Genomic DNA, 17,540 nt, shown 5'->3' with positions numbered 1-17,540 from the left:
CTTGATGTGAAATAAAAGATTTTTTGATCACCTGAACAAGTGGAGTGCTGGTCCTTCTTGAAGGCTATATATATATATATATATATATTACACAAGAGCTATGAATGTCCTATAAATGATACTATAAATGGTGCACAAAAAAGGAGGTCACGACAGGAAAAACAATCGCAGGGTGCGGATCTGGACCAGCGGGGCCCACCTGGTGTCCCACAGGCCCAGTCCGACCCTGTTTAAACCTCACAAAATGATCCGAGTTTTTGGGTGAAAGGGCGAAAAATTTGTGTTTTTCTCGCAACAATCTGAAAAAGTCACAGTTTTTCCCGATCCTAATTTTTGAGGTTTTTTTTATCGATAAATAAGGGGCAAATCATGGATTCTAGTTTGGTCGGATTTTTTTTTATTTAAAAAATCGGAGAAATTTGTATTTTGATAAATAACCCCCTCTATATAGGCATTATCATACCCCCTAATGATCATACTATTCTTGATTAATCCATTGAAATAAATGGTATCTAAATTTATATGTAATAATAAGGGCAGAATTCTGCCCTTTAAGACTCATACAGTATGCAGCCATTTGCATAAAGCCTGGACAGAAGAGTAAGGGAAAAATAGTGCCCCCTGTTGCTTATTCAAAACTTGTGTTTGGACACATCACACTGGATAAAAAAATCAAGCACAATGTGCAGAGCTGCTATAGGATAAGGGGGTGCAGGAAGTACAGGAATTCTGGCATTTTGGGTAAAAACGTTGTGACACATTTTTGCAATTTCTTTTTTAAGATTATTATAAGAGTGACTTCCCATTATAGATGGGATAGATGTAGTTTGATTAAAGTTTACAGCCACCCATATGGATGTGTATTGGGGCAGTTACATAGGTACCGGGTGACATTACTGTGATAAATGAAATATAAGCTTTGACTAAGCCATAAAGAACTTTTTTTGTTTTTAGTGCAATGCAGTAAACGGAGCTTCTCACCTCAAACAACTCTCAGTAATGTATCAGTACAGCAGCATTTCTGCAAGGTGTGAATTGGAGGATGATTTATAAAGCTGTAGCACCACCTTGTGGCCAAAGAATAATATGGCTGCTGAATTTATATTTTAATTGACAGGTTTATGCTGCTTTTGGCACATTTTTGAGGAGACCTGTAAAGTTGTAATCTATAATATATTGAATTTTGTTTGTATTTGAAAATATATTCTGCCGGTTGATTCATCATGGTAACATATACCCAGGGGTGGTGCGATACACACACATACGCTGCACGTGTTTGGCCATTTTTGCACCCCTCATTCACAATACAGTATGTGTTACTGTTGCCATTGGATATAATGGGAATTAGGTGACAATTCTTGGTGGGGTTTTTTTTGCCATGACCTTAAACAGACATGGCAAAACTCCCAGTGCACTGAAATGTATAATGGACATATTCCCCACTGCATTATTTGTATCCTACATACATAGGACCAAACCTCCCCCACATCACCTTTTGGACGCCTCTCTGCATTTTAAGCCTAGAATTCCCTGGGAGCACTGGTTATAGCATTTTCTGGTTATTCTCAGGGGGGCAGTGGGGGGTTCGTATTGGGCATTTTGCCCCTGCTTATTTGGGCTATAAAACATGTTGGATTAAAATGTCCGAAATTGCCTTAAAGGAGAAGGAAAGCTACCGATGCAGTTTATTGCCAATAGATTAGCCACAATAGTGCAAGCTATAACACTATATTTATTATGTAGAATGGTTTACCATACTTGAGTAAACAGCTCTTAAAACTCTCTTTGATTGTTTAGGATAGCAGCTGCCATATTAGCTTGGTGTGACATCACTTCCTGCCTGAGTCTCTCCCTGCTTGCTCATAGCTATGTGCTCAGACTACAGCAGGGAGGTGAGGAGGAAGGTGGAGAGGGAGAGAGGAGCATACTGAGCATGCTCAAGCCCTAGCCCTGGAGGTTTACGCTGAAAACAGGAAGTCTGATACAGTAGGCCATGTGTACACAATACAAAAAATAGAAATGCAGTGTTTCTTTTGACAGAGGACGTTAAGGGGTTACTGGTGTATTTATATAGACCTTTCTAATAAAGCTTAATTAATTGTAACCTTTCCTTCTTCTCTAAAGGACTATTATGCATCATAGGAGACATCTCATATACTGTATGTGCCATACCTATGTAAGGCTTTTAATTCCCCAGGCCCATATTGCCTATTCATGGCACAGCAACTGAATGGACCTGAAAGGGTTAAAGCCGTCATATAAGCTTCCGTGTGGGTTTTTAATTTGGTCTCCAATTGCAATATCTGTTTCGATAAGCCAAACGCAATCTTTAATTTAATGAGATATATTGCAGTTTTATTGTGTATATGAGGTTAGCACCCAAATAAACTTTATCTCGGAGTTAAAGCGCTACGGCTGAGCAATATCAGGCGGGGCGTGTGTTGGAAGTGTGCCACGTAGGTAGATTTAATTAAATTCTGATGTTATTGGAGTTGATATCTGTCTGATTGCCTTGCGTTATTGGCCGGGTAGGGAATACAAGTGACATCAATGAATAGGGCTCATTCTAATGCTACGTCTGTTTGCACATGAGACATGGCAGACACTGTTGTGGATGAAGTGCCCCACGCTGGCTTATAGTCACTTAATTGGTGGCTTGTTTGTGATGCCAGGCTGAGACATGCGAGAGTTTTCCATGGCAGCTGGATGTTGTGTCAAAACTTCCGACATTGTAATCTCTGGGCTCTGGAAAGTAAATAGCTGTATAATGTGTTAATAGCTCGCTGCCTTCCTTTGTCTCAATATCTGCTCTTGTGACTTACAGGACTTATGCCTAACAATATGTTCTTTATTCTGCATCTAAAGCCTTTTGCTAATTCAAATTAGATTTTTTTTGTAGCTATCAAGATAATAGCAACTGATGACATTTACAACAGCGCCACCTGCTGGCCAGGATTAGAGATCGTCCTGCAGTTCGGGAAAAATTGCAGGAAAATGAAGTCATGGAATAAAAAGTCTTACATTTGTCCACACCTAGTAAATCCACAGCAACCAATCAGAAGTTTGTTTTACACAGCTGATCAGTAAATTCTATCTGCTGATTGGTTGCTGTGAGTTATTAGCAAACATCAAACTTAAGACTCTTTATAACTCTTATTGAGAGGAGACTTGTTTGGTTGTGTTCTGTCATATATTTTCTTCTTTCATTGGCGGTGTATAAGGACAGCTGTGAATTTGTTTCTTTCCATTGGTTGATTTGCAGAGCCGTTTCTATTTGGCCATTTTCTATTGGCCACTTGCATAGACTGCTATATGTTTGGCACCTTCTGTTTGTTGGTGCAAGTTGAATGCAGTTGCCTTCTAGGCCATTGTGGACCCTCCTTTTGGCTCCTTACTTTGATACTTGTTGAATGTAAAGCTTTAAAGGGCTTTGTACATTGCAGGACCAGTGTATGAACCAACAGAAAGAAGACCTGCATATACTTTATCCTTTACATTTTCCTCTACATTTTCTCTTATCCCAAAGTATCAACTGCACTTGTCTCTGTATTCCATGCATCAGCAACTGCTATGTACATGCAGCACAGTGTTTGTTAACCTTGCTCTTTGCAGAGCAGATTCATTTGGAGCTCTATGACTCACTATAGGTTTAGAAGCAGCCATGCACCTTGTCCTACTGGCTGTTTCCTGATATAGGAGGCAATTTCTTTGTATTCAAGGATCACGGGGACCCCTCCAGCTTTGGAATCCCTGGTGTAATAAAAAAATGTGTTTAAATGTGACCCTGTTAAATCATATTTTAACTGCTCTTTCGGCCACTTTTTTAAAATTTCCATTAAAGGAAAACTGTACCCCCAAAAGGAATATTTAAGCAACAGATTCATTCTCTACTTTTTATTTGTACATTTTATAATGCTAACGTTTTATTGACAATATTTTTGCACCCCTTTACTGTTTACAGGATTGAGATTGAGGGAAAGGATACAAATCACACTTACAAACAAAGGCTATTACAGTAACATACTGTGGTTTGCTTGGCCTTTATTAGCATTTAGCTTTAATAAACCATCTGCCCCAATACCCTCTGGTGTGTGTTGTCTACTGTGGAGCACAAAAAGGTTAAAATAAATACGATGACAGACATCTGTCTAACTTTCATTTAATAAGTAAATGTATATGTTTCAACTTACATATATCTAGTTTCCACTAGATGGCAATCACTACTTATATTTTGCTTGATAGTGACTGAGAATCATGGCAAACTGACCTCTACCCACGCATGTATTTTGTTTATTATAGAGCACAACTCATTGTGCACCCCTAGAGCCTGCAAGATTTGGTACTAACTGTAGTTTTGAGGGTCGGAGAGATGGTGCCTATAGTAACAGTGGGATAATAGTCTCTAGGAAGGGAGTGTGACTGTGGGATAGCAGGTATAGTAGGGAGAGATGGTGCCTATAGTAACAGTGGATAATAGTCTCTGGGAAGGGAGTGGGACTGTGGGATAGCAGGTATAGTAGGGAGAGATGGTGCCTATAGTAACAGTGGATAATAGTCTCTGGGAAGGGAGTGTGACTGTGGGATAGCAGGTATAGTAGGGAGAGATGGTGTCTATAGTAACAGTGGGATAATAGTCTCTGGGAAGGGAGTGGGACTGTGGGATAGCAGGTATAGTAGGGAGAGATGGAGTCTAAAGTAACAGTGGATAATAGTCTCTGGGAAGGGAGTGTGACTGTGGGATAGCAGGTATAGTAGGGAGAGATGGTGCCTATAGTAACAGTGGATAATAGTCTCTGGGAAGGGAGTGTGACTGTGGGATAGCAGGTATAGTAGGGAGAGATGGTGTCTATAGTAACAGTGGATAATAGTCTCTGGGAAGGGAGTGTGACTGTGGGATAGCAGGTATAGTAGGGAGAGATGGTGCCTATAGTAACAGTGGATAATAGTCTCTGGGAAGGGAGTGTGACTGTGGGATAGCAGGTATAGTAGGGAGAGATGGTGTCTATAGTAACAGTGGGATAATAGTCTCTGGGAAGGGACTGTGGCTGTGGGATAGCAGGTATAGTAGGGAGAGATGGTGTCTATAGTAACAGTGGGATAATAGTCTCTGGGAAGGGACTGTGACTGTGGGATAGCAGGTATAGTAGGGAGAGATGGTGCCTATAGTAACAGTGGGATAATAGTCTCTGGGAAGGGAGTGTGACTGTGGGATAGCAGGTATAGTAGGGAGAGATGGTGCCTATAGTAACAGTGGGAGTGAGCAGTGGCTTTACATAGTGCACGATGGACTGATAATGGGATGCTGGTCAGTAACCAACATATCTTACTCCCACATAGTATATAGAAAGATAAAAGTGCTGTAATGGGAGTTATTGGGACACATAGCACACCCCGTGCAGAGCCAACAAGAGTACCCCAACAACCTATATTGTGATTTTTATAGGCTTTAGACTCTGTTTGGTCTGTCATCACAATCAATTCATCATTCTGTGTATAGGCGGGGGTGGGGGCACATACACAAAAAGTACTTCAACCTCAACAGCCTGTGGCGGGTGTGGGGGTGTGGGGTGGCGCGGCTTGTTGGGGGTCTGCTGTATTGTTCAGATCCACCACCGCTGCAAGCAAGTGCAGGGAAGGGGGCAGTGTGCACCTGGGGGTACTTCAATCCCCCCAATGTGGCGGCCCAGACTTTTCTTTGCCTTTAGGGGGCTGGTTTCCGAATGCACGCCACTGCTTCCTGGGATGGAGATACATTAATAAAAATGAAAAGGTTTCATTTATCCAAGAACAGCAATACAAGAGGCAGTCATACAGGCATGTTCTGGGCTGAACAACCTTTGCCCACTGTAGTAAGTTCAACAACCCTAATCTTAGGCCTCTTTTCATATAATTAGATGTGTGTGGCACCGATATTGAGTTAATAGGCTGAGCTACTTCTCATTAAGCTTCACCACAAATTACATTTTCTGATTGGCCAGATCAGTGCACCGTGGCCATCTGAATGTGGGTACTGAAATACATCATCCCAGAGGACGATGAACTGGAGAACCTGTTCACTCATGTTCTTGATAATCATTTACTAGTCTATCCTTAAATCATTCTTCCCTGATGTAACTCCCAAATAAACAGGAAGAACTGAAATATAGGCGGGTTTGGGTTGCACTAGGGACCTTGGAAATCACGCCCGGATTTGCGGCAAGGCCGCATAGGCCCGGGCCTAGGGCGGCAAAAAAAATAGGGGCGGCATGCCGCCCAGCCGCATTATGGGGACGCGTGCGTCCCCATTCATTTACAGCAGCTGCGCCGGCGTTTTTTCGCCGGCGCGCTGGGAAGGGGAGGTGAGGTGGGCACTAGGACCGCGCAGCCGCCTGGTCGGACCGCGCGGCCTAGGGGCGCGCCTCATTTAAATCCGGCGTTGTTGGAAATATCTTTATTTTTATATTGCATAGGTCTGCTGTGCCATATCTCATACCATTTATATAGTGCCCACCAGGCCTGGACTGAGAATTACAATAGGCCCTGGATTTTCAGGTACACAGAGGCCCAATCAGCCAACACAGAGGCCCAAACAGCCCCAACCAGCCCACTAAATACTGACTTTCTATGGCACCTTATAGCAGCCCCTCTGGCATTTGCCAGAACCCACAGATTGCCAGTCCGGGCCTGGTGCCCACTGATATTTTCTACAACACTTACCTCTCCATTTCCAGCTTAGCTGGTTTGTATCTCTTTCTCACTGAATAGGAGAGGGCAATATTCAATTGGCAAAAACTGCGTTAGGAAAGCCCCATAGGACCATTTCTCAAGGTGCCTATCTCATGTATAACACACTGATGTATGGTGAGAGGTCCTGAGACTTTAGGTTCATATTTTAATAGGGTACATACCGGTATATGAAACACTACGTAATATATATATATATATATATATATATATATATATATATATATATATATATATATATATATATATATATATAAAGACATCTATACAGCCCACAAGCAGGTGTGAGGGCTGTATAGATGTCCACTCAACCCGCAGTCCCGAATTTGTATTGATATGTCCCGAGTTTCTCTTTGATCTGCTGCACTAAACTGCCAGAAAAAGATACAAAGTTTCGAACTTAATTGACTCTTGGCAGAGAGCCCAGAATACATACTTTGAGATACTTTTGTAACAGTCACAACTTAATGGGCAATTCACCTTCATTAGCAAAACTGTAATAACACATAAAAACCACAGAAAATGTTTTAACCTGCAAATATTTGTAAAATGGACATGGTAATTAGGGGTGTGGTCACAAAAATGGATGTGGTCAACAAAACGTTGCTACGCGTGGCAAATCTTTTTGTCCCTCTTTCTGTTTCCAAAAGGTATGATTTGTTGTATTCTGTTGTTGTAACAGTTAAAATTAAAAAAAGGTTAAAACTTTTAAAAGTTTAGAAGCTGTGGTATATTTTGTGGCTCCTTTTCTTTAGTTGGCTCTTTTGATAGTAAAGGTTGCTGACCCCTGTCTTAGATATATTGATAATGGGTTGAGTGCAGAGGACTCTTAAAATGTGTGTATATATATATATATATATATATAAACACACATGCTCAGGCTCTATTCCTGCACCTAACAAATTCTTCTTTCCACAGCTCTGTATATAATGACCAGCCAAATGCACACCAAAGATTCATGGAAAAACTGGACACTCGGATTCGCAATCACGACAGAGAAATTGAGAAAATGTGCAATTTCCATCACCAGGGTTTTGTAGAAGCAATTAACGAACTCCTGAAAGTAAGGGCTGATGCCGGGAAACTGAAGGTAAGAATTCCTGTATCCTCTTCTTTAAATTGCTTTATCTCTACAAAATTGGCTTGATACTGACCTGTGGGAATGCAAGTGTGTGTTTGGTCCTCTTGTCCTCCTGTCAGTCACTGCTCTGTGTCCTTATAGGGCAATAATAGTCCATCCTGTGTTAGGAGTGCCTAGCAATAAACTGGGCAAAGTTTGTACCGGGTCTGGTAACCTGTATAAATACAGGGCCGGAACTAGGGGTAGGCAGAAGAGGCACTTTCCTAGGGCACAACAATAGTGGGCAGGTACCTATTAAACTGTCTTCTGCCTACTGCTAGTCCATGTTTGTGGTGCTCCACCGGTAGCTCTCCCTCCATCGCTCTCCCCCACCTCCCTCCCCTCCGCCGCTCTCCTCTCCCTCCTCTGTCCGCCCCCCGCCTACAACGCATGCACACGGACTGTTTGAAGTTGGGGCCGTGATTGGGGGCCGGGTCACTTAGGGCACCTGGTCGGCTTGGCACAGCCCTGTATAAATATATTGGATGTTTCAAACAACCAGCTGGTAAACACTACCATCTTAATGGTTGCTATGAGTTACAAGACCTGGTTCAAAGTTTCTGACTTTTATTCCATAGAATTCCAGAAGATTACACGGCAAAGATAACTTATGTAGTATCTTCTGTAGTAAGGGACGTTTCCAAGCCTCACACCAATGAACAACTTTGTGACGTACATTGAGCTGTTTTATTTGTTTTGAGAACATTTGAGAAGCTACAAGTCTTTTTTGCCCTTTTACTTTGAACAATTAAAAAGCAAGTTGGTATGGTCCTAAAGGAGTAATGCTGCTCCTCTCTGCAGCCAATTAGATTATGGCCTTGTGAAGCAGCAACATGTCTCACCATTTCTAATTACTTGTCACTGGGCCGTTTTCCTGAGGGTTCAGTGAAATTAAAAACAGTTTAGGAATGGTGCAACTTGTAGCAACGGGCCTTGTGTGCACGTTGGTGGATATTTGCATTGCTGTAATACTTGTTTGCACCAATGGAGGTCATTACACCATCTGATTTCCAATCCAATGTATCAGTTCTGGTCAGACATGGTGGAAGGGGTGGTTCAGCTTTAAGTTATTTTTTCTATATTATAGAGCATATTATATTTTAATATATTTAATAATATATTTATTATATTTTAATTATTTGCCTTCTTCTTCAGACTTTTTCCAGTTTTTAAATCAAAAGCTCTCAAAGGCTACAAATGGATTGTTATTGCTACTTTTTATTGCTTATCTTTTTATTCAGGCTCTCTTTTCTCCATTCCTATTCCAGTGCCTTATTCAAATCAGTGCATGGTTGCTAGGGTAATTTGGACCCTACCAACCAGATTGTTGAAATTGCAAACTGGAGAGCTGCTGAATAAATAGCTAAATAACTACTAAAAACACAAATAATAATAACAAAATTAATTTCAACGGATATATGTCAATTATAATATCCATTAGCTGGGATTCTGCATTTTTAAAAAATATTTTGGAGATATAAACTAATTCACAAAGGGGTTGTTCAACTTTAAAATAATCTTTAGTATGACATAGACATTGATGTTTTGAGACAATTTGCAGTTGGTTTTCATTTTAGTTATTTAGCATATTGCAGCTCTACATTTTGGGGTGTCAGAATCTATCGAGTTGTTAGGGTCTTGTTTACTTTAGCAACCAGTCAGTGGTGTGAATGTGACACTGAAATACCAATAACAGGTGGGAAATGTTAGTTTAAACAAAAATGGCCTGCATAAAATATGAATGGCCTGCATAAAAAGTAACAATAATAACTTTTTAAGCTCAGGCAGAGCAATAATATTTTGGCTGCTGAGGTCAGTGACCTCCATTTAAGAGCTGGAAAGATGTAGAAGAGGAAGACAAATAATGCAAAAACAAAGAAAATAATAAATGAGGATGGCCAGTTACATATTTGTTAGGAATAGGACATTGTATAACATAATAAAAGTTAACGTAAAGGTGAGCCACACCTTTAATAGTCCTGTCATTCCATTAAATCCCATCCCCACCTTCATTATCTCCATTATAAATAATAACAACCTTTATACTGATATTCTACTGATAATAGCATTGCACGGCTTTGCTCTGGACCTTAAGGGTAAGTCCACACTGGGCGTTTTGGGGAGATATAGGTTGCCTGGCGACTAATCGCCTCTTCATTGCGGTGACCAATCTCCCCAAACGCCTTCCCTCACTCTGCGCCGGCTAAAATGAAAAAACGCCGGCGCTAATCACACGCGACGATTCGTTTTCTGAAGTCGCCCGAAGTTTCCTCGTGAGACAACTTCGGGCGACATAAGAAAACGAACTGCCACACGTTATTAGCGCCCGTGTTTTTTCATTTGAGCCAATGTTTTGCAATTTGAATACTCCGAAGCTCAGTATGATATCTGAATAAAAAAGTCACCAAAGCATAAGGTTTATATCTCAAAACATCTTAAATATACAAAACCATGAATAGTTTGCAGGAAGAAAAGTCAAAGTTGACAGGAGCAAACACACCCTTAAGCTATCCATTAACAGGTCTGGTGGGGTACGCCCCTAAAAAACTATTTTCTTTCTAGTCTCCAAAATAATTTAGGGACTCTAAACCCCAAGCAGGAAAATGTTTCAGATCACTGTTATAATTATGAAATCAAGGTTTCATACCGTAACAGCAATTGGCGAGACTTGTCTGGACTCGATATCTGAAATTTCATGTCTCGGTTATTTTTTTTTATCAGCACAAACCACTCATTTAAAGATAGTTTCTTAACTCTACAGGCGTCTAACCATTTAGCAGCCCAAGAGCATTCTACTTTTTCCTTTTCAATTCTGTAGCTACTGCCAAACTGGATTTCTCCTCCCGTACCGAGATGGAATTTTCAAAGACTCCAGTTACGTGTCGGATATCAGTTATAATTTGTGGTCATGGTTCAGCTTTGGGAAACTTGTGGTTCCACCACCCGAGAAGTGTTTTAGTTGAGACAGAGGTCACACTGAACCGTCCCTTTTAGGTCTCTTTACATATCTCGGAACAAAATATGCGTAGCAGACAGGACAAACGCAGTTCACCGGAGCCTGTGATTCGCATGGCATTATATAAACGATATTCAGATAACAAGAGACAAAATGCAGCCTCAATGAGGTCGTTGAACATCTTTGTTCGGAAATGAATGAGATTTTTAATAAACCAGAATGTCCTTCCTTATTATGATGACCTAATGAGTCACTTAATATGTGGGAAAATCAGAGGTCGCGCTATTCCTGCACCTGCGGCATGAAAAATGTTGCTGTGGCTTGGAGATTTCCATGTTTGATGTGAACCAACCACCCAGTCGTTGAATGTTTAATTACAAGAAAATGCCGTCAGCCATTTCCTACACGGACAATGAATGGCACATAGAGCTCATTGAGGTTATCAAAAGGGGACCAATGGCCAATTGGGTCAATGATTTGAATTGTTTGACAGACCCGCGGACACAATGAAAGTTCAAAAATCCCAACTAAAATTGAGAAGTTTGCCACAAAATCTGTTAGTTCAAACTGTCACCAGTAATTAGAGGAAACAAAAGGCCTGTTGTGATTAAAAGTTCAAGTTCAAACTGTAGAGTTAATTTGAATTTCGCAGTTCTTTGTTCTAACTTTCTCATGAATCATGATCTGATTACAAGGGTGAGCAGTTACATCAGGGCAGTATGTGCTTCTTTGTCTGACCGAGGTCCATTTGTTTCTTTAAGGTCCAAGTTACTGATACTAACCGAAGGCTTCAGGATGCTGGGAAGGAGGTGAGACTTTCTGAGATTCATCCGATTAAAAACATTTTATATTCTGTATTTTATCTTACAGAAAGATTTTAATTAGAAAATAAGCTTACATTTTGAGACTTAAATAACGTAGAATTCTCTCTAGCTTAAATATAATTCAGTTTGAGTAGTGATGGGTGAATTTATTCGCCAGGCGTGAATTCGCAGGGAATTTGCGCGATTCGCCGCCAGCGAATAAATTCGCAAAACGCCCGTGAAAATTCGCAGCGAATTTCACACGAAATTCGCGAATTTTTCGGCGAAGAGAAACGGCGCAAATTCGCCCATCGCTAAGTTTGAGTTAATATTTGTGTAGCCTCTAAACTAGTCTGCTGAGCCATTACGTAGTTAAGGGATTATATTTAAACAATTGCTGTGTGTGTTGTGTATCTAAGGTCATCGCAAAAACAGAAGAAAGCGTCCGATGTAGAATCCAGACAAGAAATATTGCAACTGTAATAGATAAACTCCAGTTGTGCCTTCCAGGTGAGTAGTGCATTATTTAGCTTTGCTTATAAACGTGTACAGGTATGGGATCCGTTATCTGGAAACCCGTTATACAGCAAGCTCTGAATACACTCCAAATTTGTAAAATGACTCCATTTTATCCAAATAGTCCACCTTTTTAAATTGATTTCCTTTTTCTCTGTATTAATAAAACAGTACCTTGTACTTCATCCAAACGAACATATAATTAATCCTTACTGGAGGCAAAACCAGCCTATTGGGTTAACTAATTGTTTACATGATTTTATGGTGGACTTAAGGTATGAAGATCCAAATTACAGAATGATCAGTTGTTCAGAAAATCGCAGGTCCCAAGCATTCTGAATAACAGGTCCCATACCTGTATTATTAGTAGCAATATTGTTCCCAAAACAAGATCAAAAAGCCACATTATAGCCATTGAAGAAAGATTTAAAGGCAGCTCCAAAGACTTTACATGGTGAAAATAAAGATCATTTTGATTTGTGCAGAGATTATACATATATATATAGATATATTTAGATGGGATTGAACTGAAGACATGTGCCACTATGTATAATGAATACAATGAAGGTCTATTGAAACATTTCTCATGCTTAATACATAGCATTGCCTTTAACCCCAAAATTTGAGATTTAGGGGCACATTCACCAAGCTCGGGTGAATTAATAGAGGGGAAAAAAACTTGAATTTCGAGTAGATTTTTGTGCTCCTCGACTATCGAATTGGCGTAAATTCGCCTGAGTAGAATGATTCGAATAGATCGAGCGAAAAAACGATGTGACTATTCGCCCATTCGATAGTCGAAGTACTGTCTCTTTTAAAAATCATTCGACTGCCTACTTCGCCAGATTAAACCTACCGAATTGCTTTAAAAGCCTATCGAATAAAAAGGCATTCGATCGATCATTCGATCGAATGAAAAGCATTCGATCAAATATCCGATCGTGCGTCTAGTCGCCGGTCGAATATTCAACATTCGACTATTCGCCAGCGCGTAAATTCGCCCCAATTCCCTATTCCATTCTATTCCCCAGTCAAATTTCGAGGGATTTAACCCCTCGAAATTCGACCCTTGATACATCTGCCCCTAAAATTAATGAATTAAAGCTGGAGACGTGGAAATGACTCCCTGTAGCCAACGATGCATCCATAACCACCAGTGGTACAGCAGGACAAACGGCAGGCTCTTTTTAAATTTTATTTTAAAAATAATCTGTGAAAGATATTGAAACATGGCTTTTGAGGGGCCATAATGAAGAAACAGCTGACAAATGGCGCTCCATTATAAGACGCCATTTTGCCTAATGTCACACGATGCAGTTACTGAGAGGAAAGGTATAACTCTGTCTGAAAATGCACACACAAGTGTTTTCTGGCCATAATCAGTGAGTTGGCACTGGGCTTAAATTGCCAATTTCTTCACTGGCATTTGCCTATCCATTCAAAGCCCTGATCTGCACCCAACCCAACTTATCCACCGGCTTTATGTGACCTAACATGATCCATGCCAGAATAGCATGGGGTATCGATATCAACAGCTGGGACAGTCACAGAACATGCCTGGTGATGTCTGGAATATGTATAATGATGTCACCAGGGGGGAACAGTATAAAACATCAGTCCCCTGCCTTCAGTTGTGCTTTGTTGTTGACCCACACCCTCCCAACCCCTTTTGTAAACCCACTGTTCCTGTGGATTTTAGGCCGACACACACAAAGTTACCCATAGCTATTTATGACCTTGGTGTTCCAGTACATCTCCCTACATACTGTGCATAGATAGAAACACCAGAGGTTTGCTGTGGTTTGTTTCCAGTGGTAAAACACTACATGTGCCCACGTGCATTACAGGTTTCCATATTTTCTGACGAATGCTACTGCAGTGGTTCACACAACCACAATTTTGATGTCTGCAAATCACCTAACACAGTTCCCCTGGTGGCACTTTTGCTCCAGCTCACATAACTTCTCTGAATAGTTTACTGCAGGGCAACAAACATGTCTGACAGTGACCCCTTTTTTCAGTATCTCACAACCATCTGCCAGTTCTGTAATACATCACATGTCTCTTCTTTTCTTCACTCTGTTTATCAAGCCAATATGTCTCCATGCGACTGTTTATGTCCATAGTTTTGTAATATAAATGATGTAGTTGGAGGCTCCTGTAACAAATGGCCAAAAGGAACAGGCATCAGGAGGGCCATTACTACTGTAAAGGCTATATACTTGGGGAGGGATATGAACCAATACCTAGTATTGAGGCAGTTGTTGACTTTTGCGTATAGGGCAGTGCATGTCTGGACTGAGAATCAAAATAGGTCCTGGCATTTCATGTACAAGGCACAATCAGCCCACACAGAGGTCCAAACAGCCCCCACCAGCCCACTAAATACCGACTTTCTATGGCACTTTATAGCAGCCCCTCTGGCATTTGCCAGAACCCACAGATTGCCAGTCTGGGCCTGGGGCAGTGTCAGTGGTTTACACAGTATGTTTCAATGGCCAGAACTTCACACACTTATCCTATACTCTGGTTTCATTTTTTTCCACTTCCAGAGAGTCATTATGGATCACAAGAGCTAATATTACTCATTTATTCCTTTAATACACCTAAAGGCTTGATAAATAGTCTCTTGTCACTAGCCGTTATGGGGTGTTCATGAGAGCACCTTTGCAACCTAAAATAAACTACAGGCAAAAAACTGTATTATATTCTATATTAACTTGGCTTTATTCTTGCATTTTAAATGAACAGGTGGTAGAGTGGAAGGAGTTCAATCTGAAACGAACAGGAAAAGATTAAAAGATAGTAGCAGAAAGGGAATAGTAAAGATCAGTGGGGATAATCTTCATACATTTATTCTTATTTCTTATTTCTTTGCTGTGGTTCAGCCTAACTCGTGGTTAACATATTCTTTTATACTTAGATGCGGGGGTTCCCAACCTAGTTTACCCATAAGGCACATCAAAATGTAAAAAGAGTTGGGGGGCAACACAAGCATGGAAAAAGTTCCTGGGGTACCAAATAAGGGTTGTGATTGGCTACAGTATGTAGACTGGCAACCTATTCAATTTCAGCCTGGTAAGCACGGATTTAAAGATTTAGCTATGCATTTCACTTTGAATTCATAATGTGTGTATAGTATCCATTTTAAACAATCGATGTGCAGGCCGCGCACTCCTGGGTATGAACACAGATCGCTCGTCTCCAGAATGTTTTAAAAGGTAAATACTTTATTAAGACATACAATCAAATAACTATGGCGTCTGAGGTCTGACGCGTTTCGTGACAATGCACTCTGAGGAAGTGAATTGTCACGAAACACGTCAGACCTCAGACGCCATAGTTATTTGATTGTATGTCTTAATAAAGTATTTACCTTTTAAAACATTCTGGAGAGAATCTGTGTTCATACCCAGGAGTGCGCGGCCTGCACATCGATTGTTGGACTTTTGGCGTTCCTTCCTAGTGACGGACTCGGGGCTGGCTGCACCCGGGTCACTTATCGTGCAGGGTAAGATTACAAAGATTTACTTACAACATTTCTTTAGCGGACGGGAAGAGCCCGGTGTTTAGATTGAAGTGTGGGGTCCGGGGCAGGTGCACCCGGACCAACAGTTGTTTACGGTGAGCGGGGCTAAGTCTGCATTAAGTTTTTCAGTACTGAATCGATACCCGCACCTTTGTCGTGTTTATGACAATCAAGCAAACACTCAGAGCCGGATTTGTCTTTTTTGTATAATTATAGTATCCATTTTAGCATAGAGGGCATTCAGTGTAAGTGTACAGAGCTTATTAAAAGGCTCCTGTTAGCCAAAAATTGTTTCCCCCACCAGAGGTGCAGGCTAATAGAACCAGCATTCTAATTAGGGGAAACAGAGTTTAAAAAAAAGCCTAAATCAGGAGGGAGCTCCTGGTGCATATAGCCATGTTGTGGTTGTGAGAATAATTCCACAGCCTTCTCTAACTTATCATACCAGGAGAAACCTTCATTATGCGCATGCTTGACACTAAACATCTGTGCTACAGGAGGCATAGTATTTGTCCATAGTATATGTCCATGCTCTATTGGCCGTGCCTGTAAAAATGGCAAGTAAGCCATGTACTGCTAGGCCATACCTCCTTCTGGCTTCTTGTAAGAGGAATACAATGTGATCCATCCAACCGGAGTAAAAAAGGCGGCTTAGGGAGGTCTACAACTGAAAGCTGACCCGCTAACACCTTCATAGGAACTTGGGGAGGAATGGAAAAGGAAGATAAATACACATTTGGCTTCCAATATTTCCATGCGACAAATCCATAATGACAAAAAATAACAAACAAACCATAAATAATGCCATTGTAGCGGCCCTTTAAAAAGCCAGCAGCTTGACCTTTCAAGCACAAGGCAAAGAAAAACAAAACAGTAAAAAGGGATGTTGTTTCGCACCACTGAGCTGGATTTCCTCACTTGATTGAATAGCAATTACAAGCAGAGCGAAGGAATGCACAGACTGAATGATGCCTTTTATTAGAGCTGCATTGGGTTGAAATTCAAACTCTCAGACCTCAGGTAGAAAAAATAATTAGCAATCTGCACGGTTCGGATGCTGGTGTCTTCCATCACGAGATCAACAAAGATCAAATCATTCAGTCGGCATTTAAAGGGGTTGTTCACCTTCCAAACACTTTTTAAGTTTAAAGTTGAATGTTGGTGTCTCTGGTGTTTGAGTCTGGCAGCTCAGTAATTCAGGTGCAGACTTCATACTGGTACACTTTTGCAACATTTAGTTGATCCATTTATCAGCAGCATCTCTGGAGTATTAGCAACTATTGTATCAATTCTAACAGCTGCCTGTAATGAAACCCAGAGATTCTGCTCAGCAGGGACAACGATAAGAAATGTATCAACTAAATGTATCCATTTAGAACAGTATACAGGGTCGGCGACCCCCTCTGCCAGAGCTGCTTTAGAAGGGGAAAATGACACTTTACAATATACACTTCACTATTAGAGAAACGGTAACTGATAGAAAATAGACAGTAATTGGAAAAAGTTGTTATTTCTGGTGATCTATCTGAAAACAACTAGTTGTTTGAAGGTGACCAACCCCTTAAACAGAATTTCAAGTGAATTTCCCCTCACTGACCTTATGCTTCATTCCTTGACTTTGTGTGCCATAAAAGGATATAACTATAGTCATTACAGTATCGGCAGTAGGATGTGGGATATTTTACTTGTTCTCATTATATACTTGTATGGAATCCTTTATCTAGAAAGCTCCAAATTATGGGAAGGCCACCTCTCATAGATTCAGTGGCGTAACTAGATTGCTCCGGGCCCCCTGCAAAACAATCTTCAGAGGGGCCCAGCACACTCCAATCCCCATCCTCCCGCCCACTTCCTGCCTCCGCCCACTCCCCACCCAACCCCACCCATGTCCCA

At 40.9% G+C, this 17,540-nt stretch overlaps 1 protein-coding gene across 3 annotated transcripts in view; it reads left to right on the top strand.

The window, feature by feature from the left end:
* The window catches only part of LOC108697397 (exocyst complex component 6), a 159,117-nt gene that overhangs the window by 19,707 nt on the left and 121,870 nt on the right, over nucleotides 1–17,540 (top strand). For all 3 annotated transcript variants that reach the window (XM_041570914.1, XM_041570912.1, XM_041570915.1), the window contains exons 2-4: nucleotides 7,642–7,813; nucleotides 11,561–11,608; nucleotides 12,022–12,112. In XM_041570914.1, the coding sequence (XP_041426848.1) occupies nucleotides 7,642–7,813; nucleotides 11,561–11,608; nucleotides 12,022–12,112 (311 nt within the window). The remainder of the gene's footprint in view (nucleotides 1–7,641; nucleotides 7,814–11,560; nucleotides 11,609–12,021; nucleotides 12,113–17,540) is intronic.

The sequence above is a fragment of the Xenopus laevis genome, chromosome 7S (genome assembly GCF_017654675.1).
Source record: "Xenopus laevis strain J_2021 chromosome 7S, Xenopus_laevis_v10.1, whole genome shotgun sequence".
NCBI classification, from domain to species: Eukaryota; Metazoa; Chordata; class Amphibia; order Anura; family Pipidae; genus Xenopus; species Xenopus laevis.
This window is presented reverse-complemented; position numbering and strand designations above follow the sequence as displayed.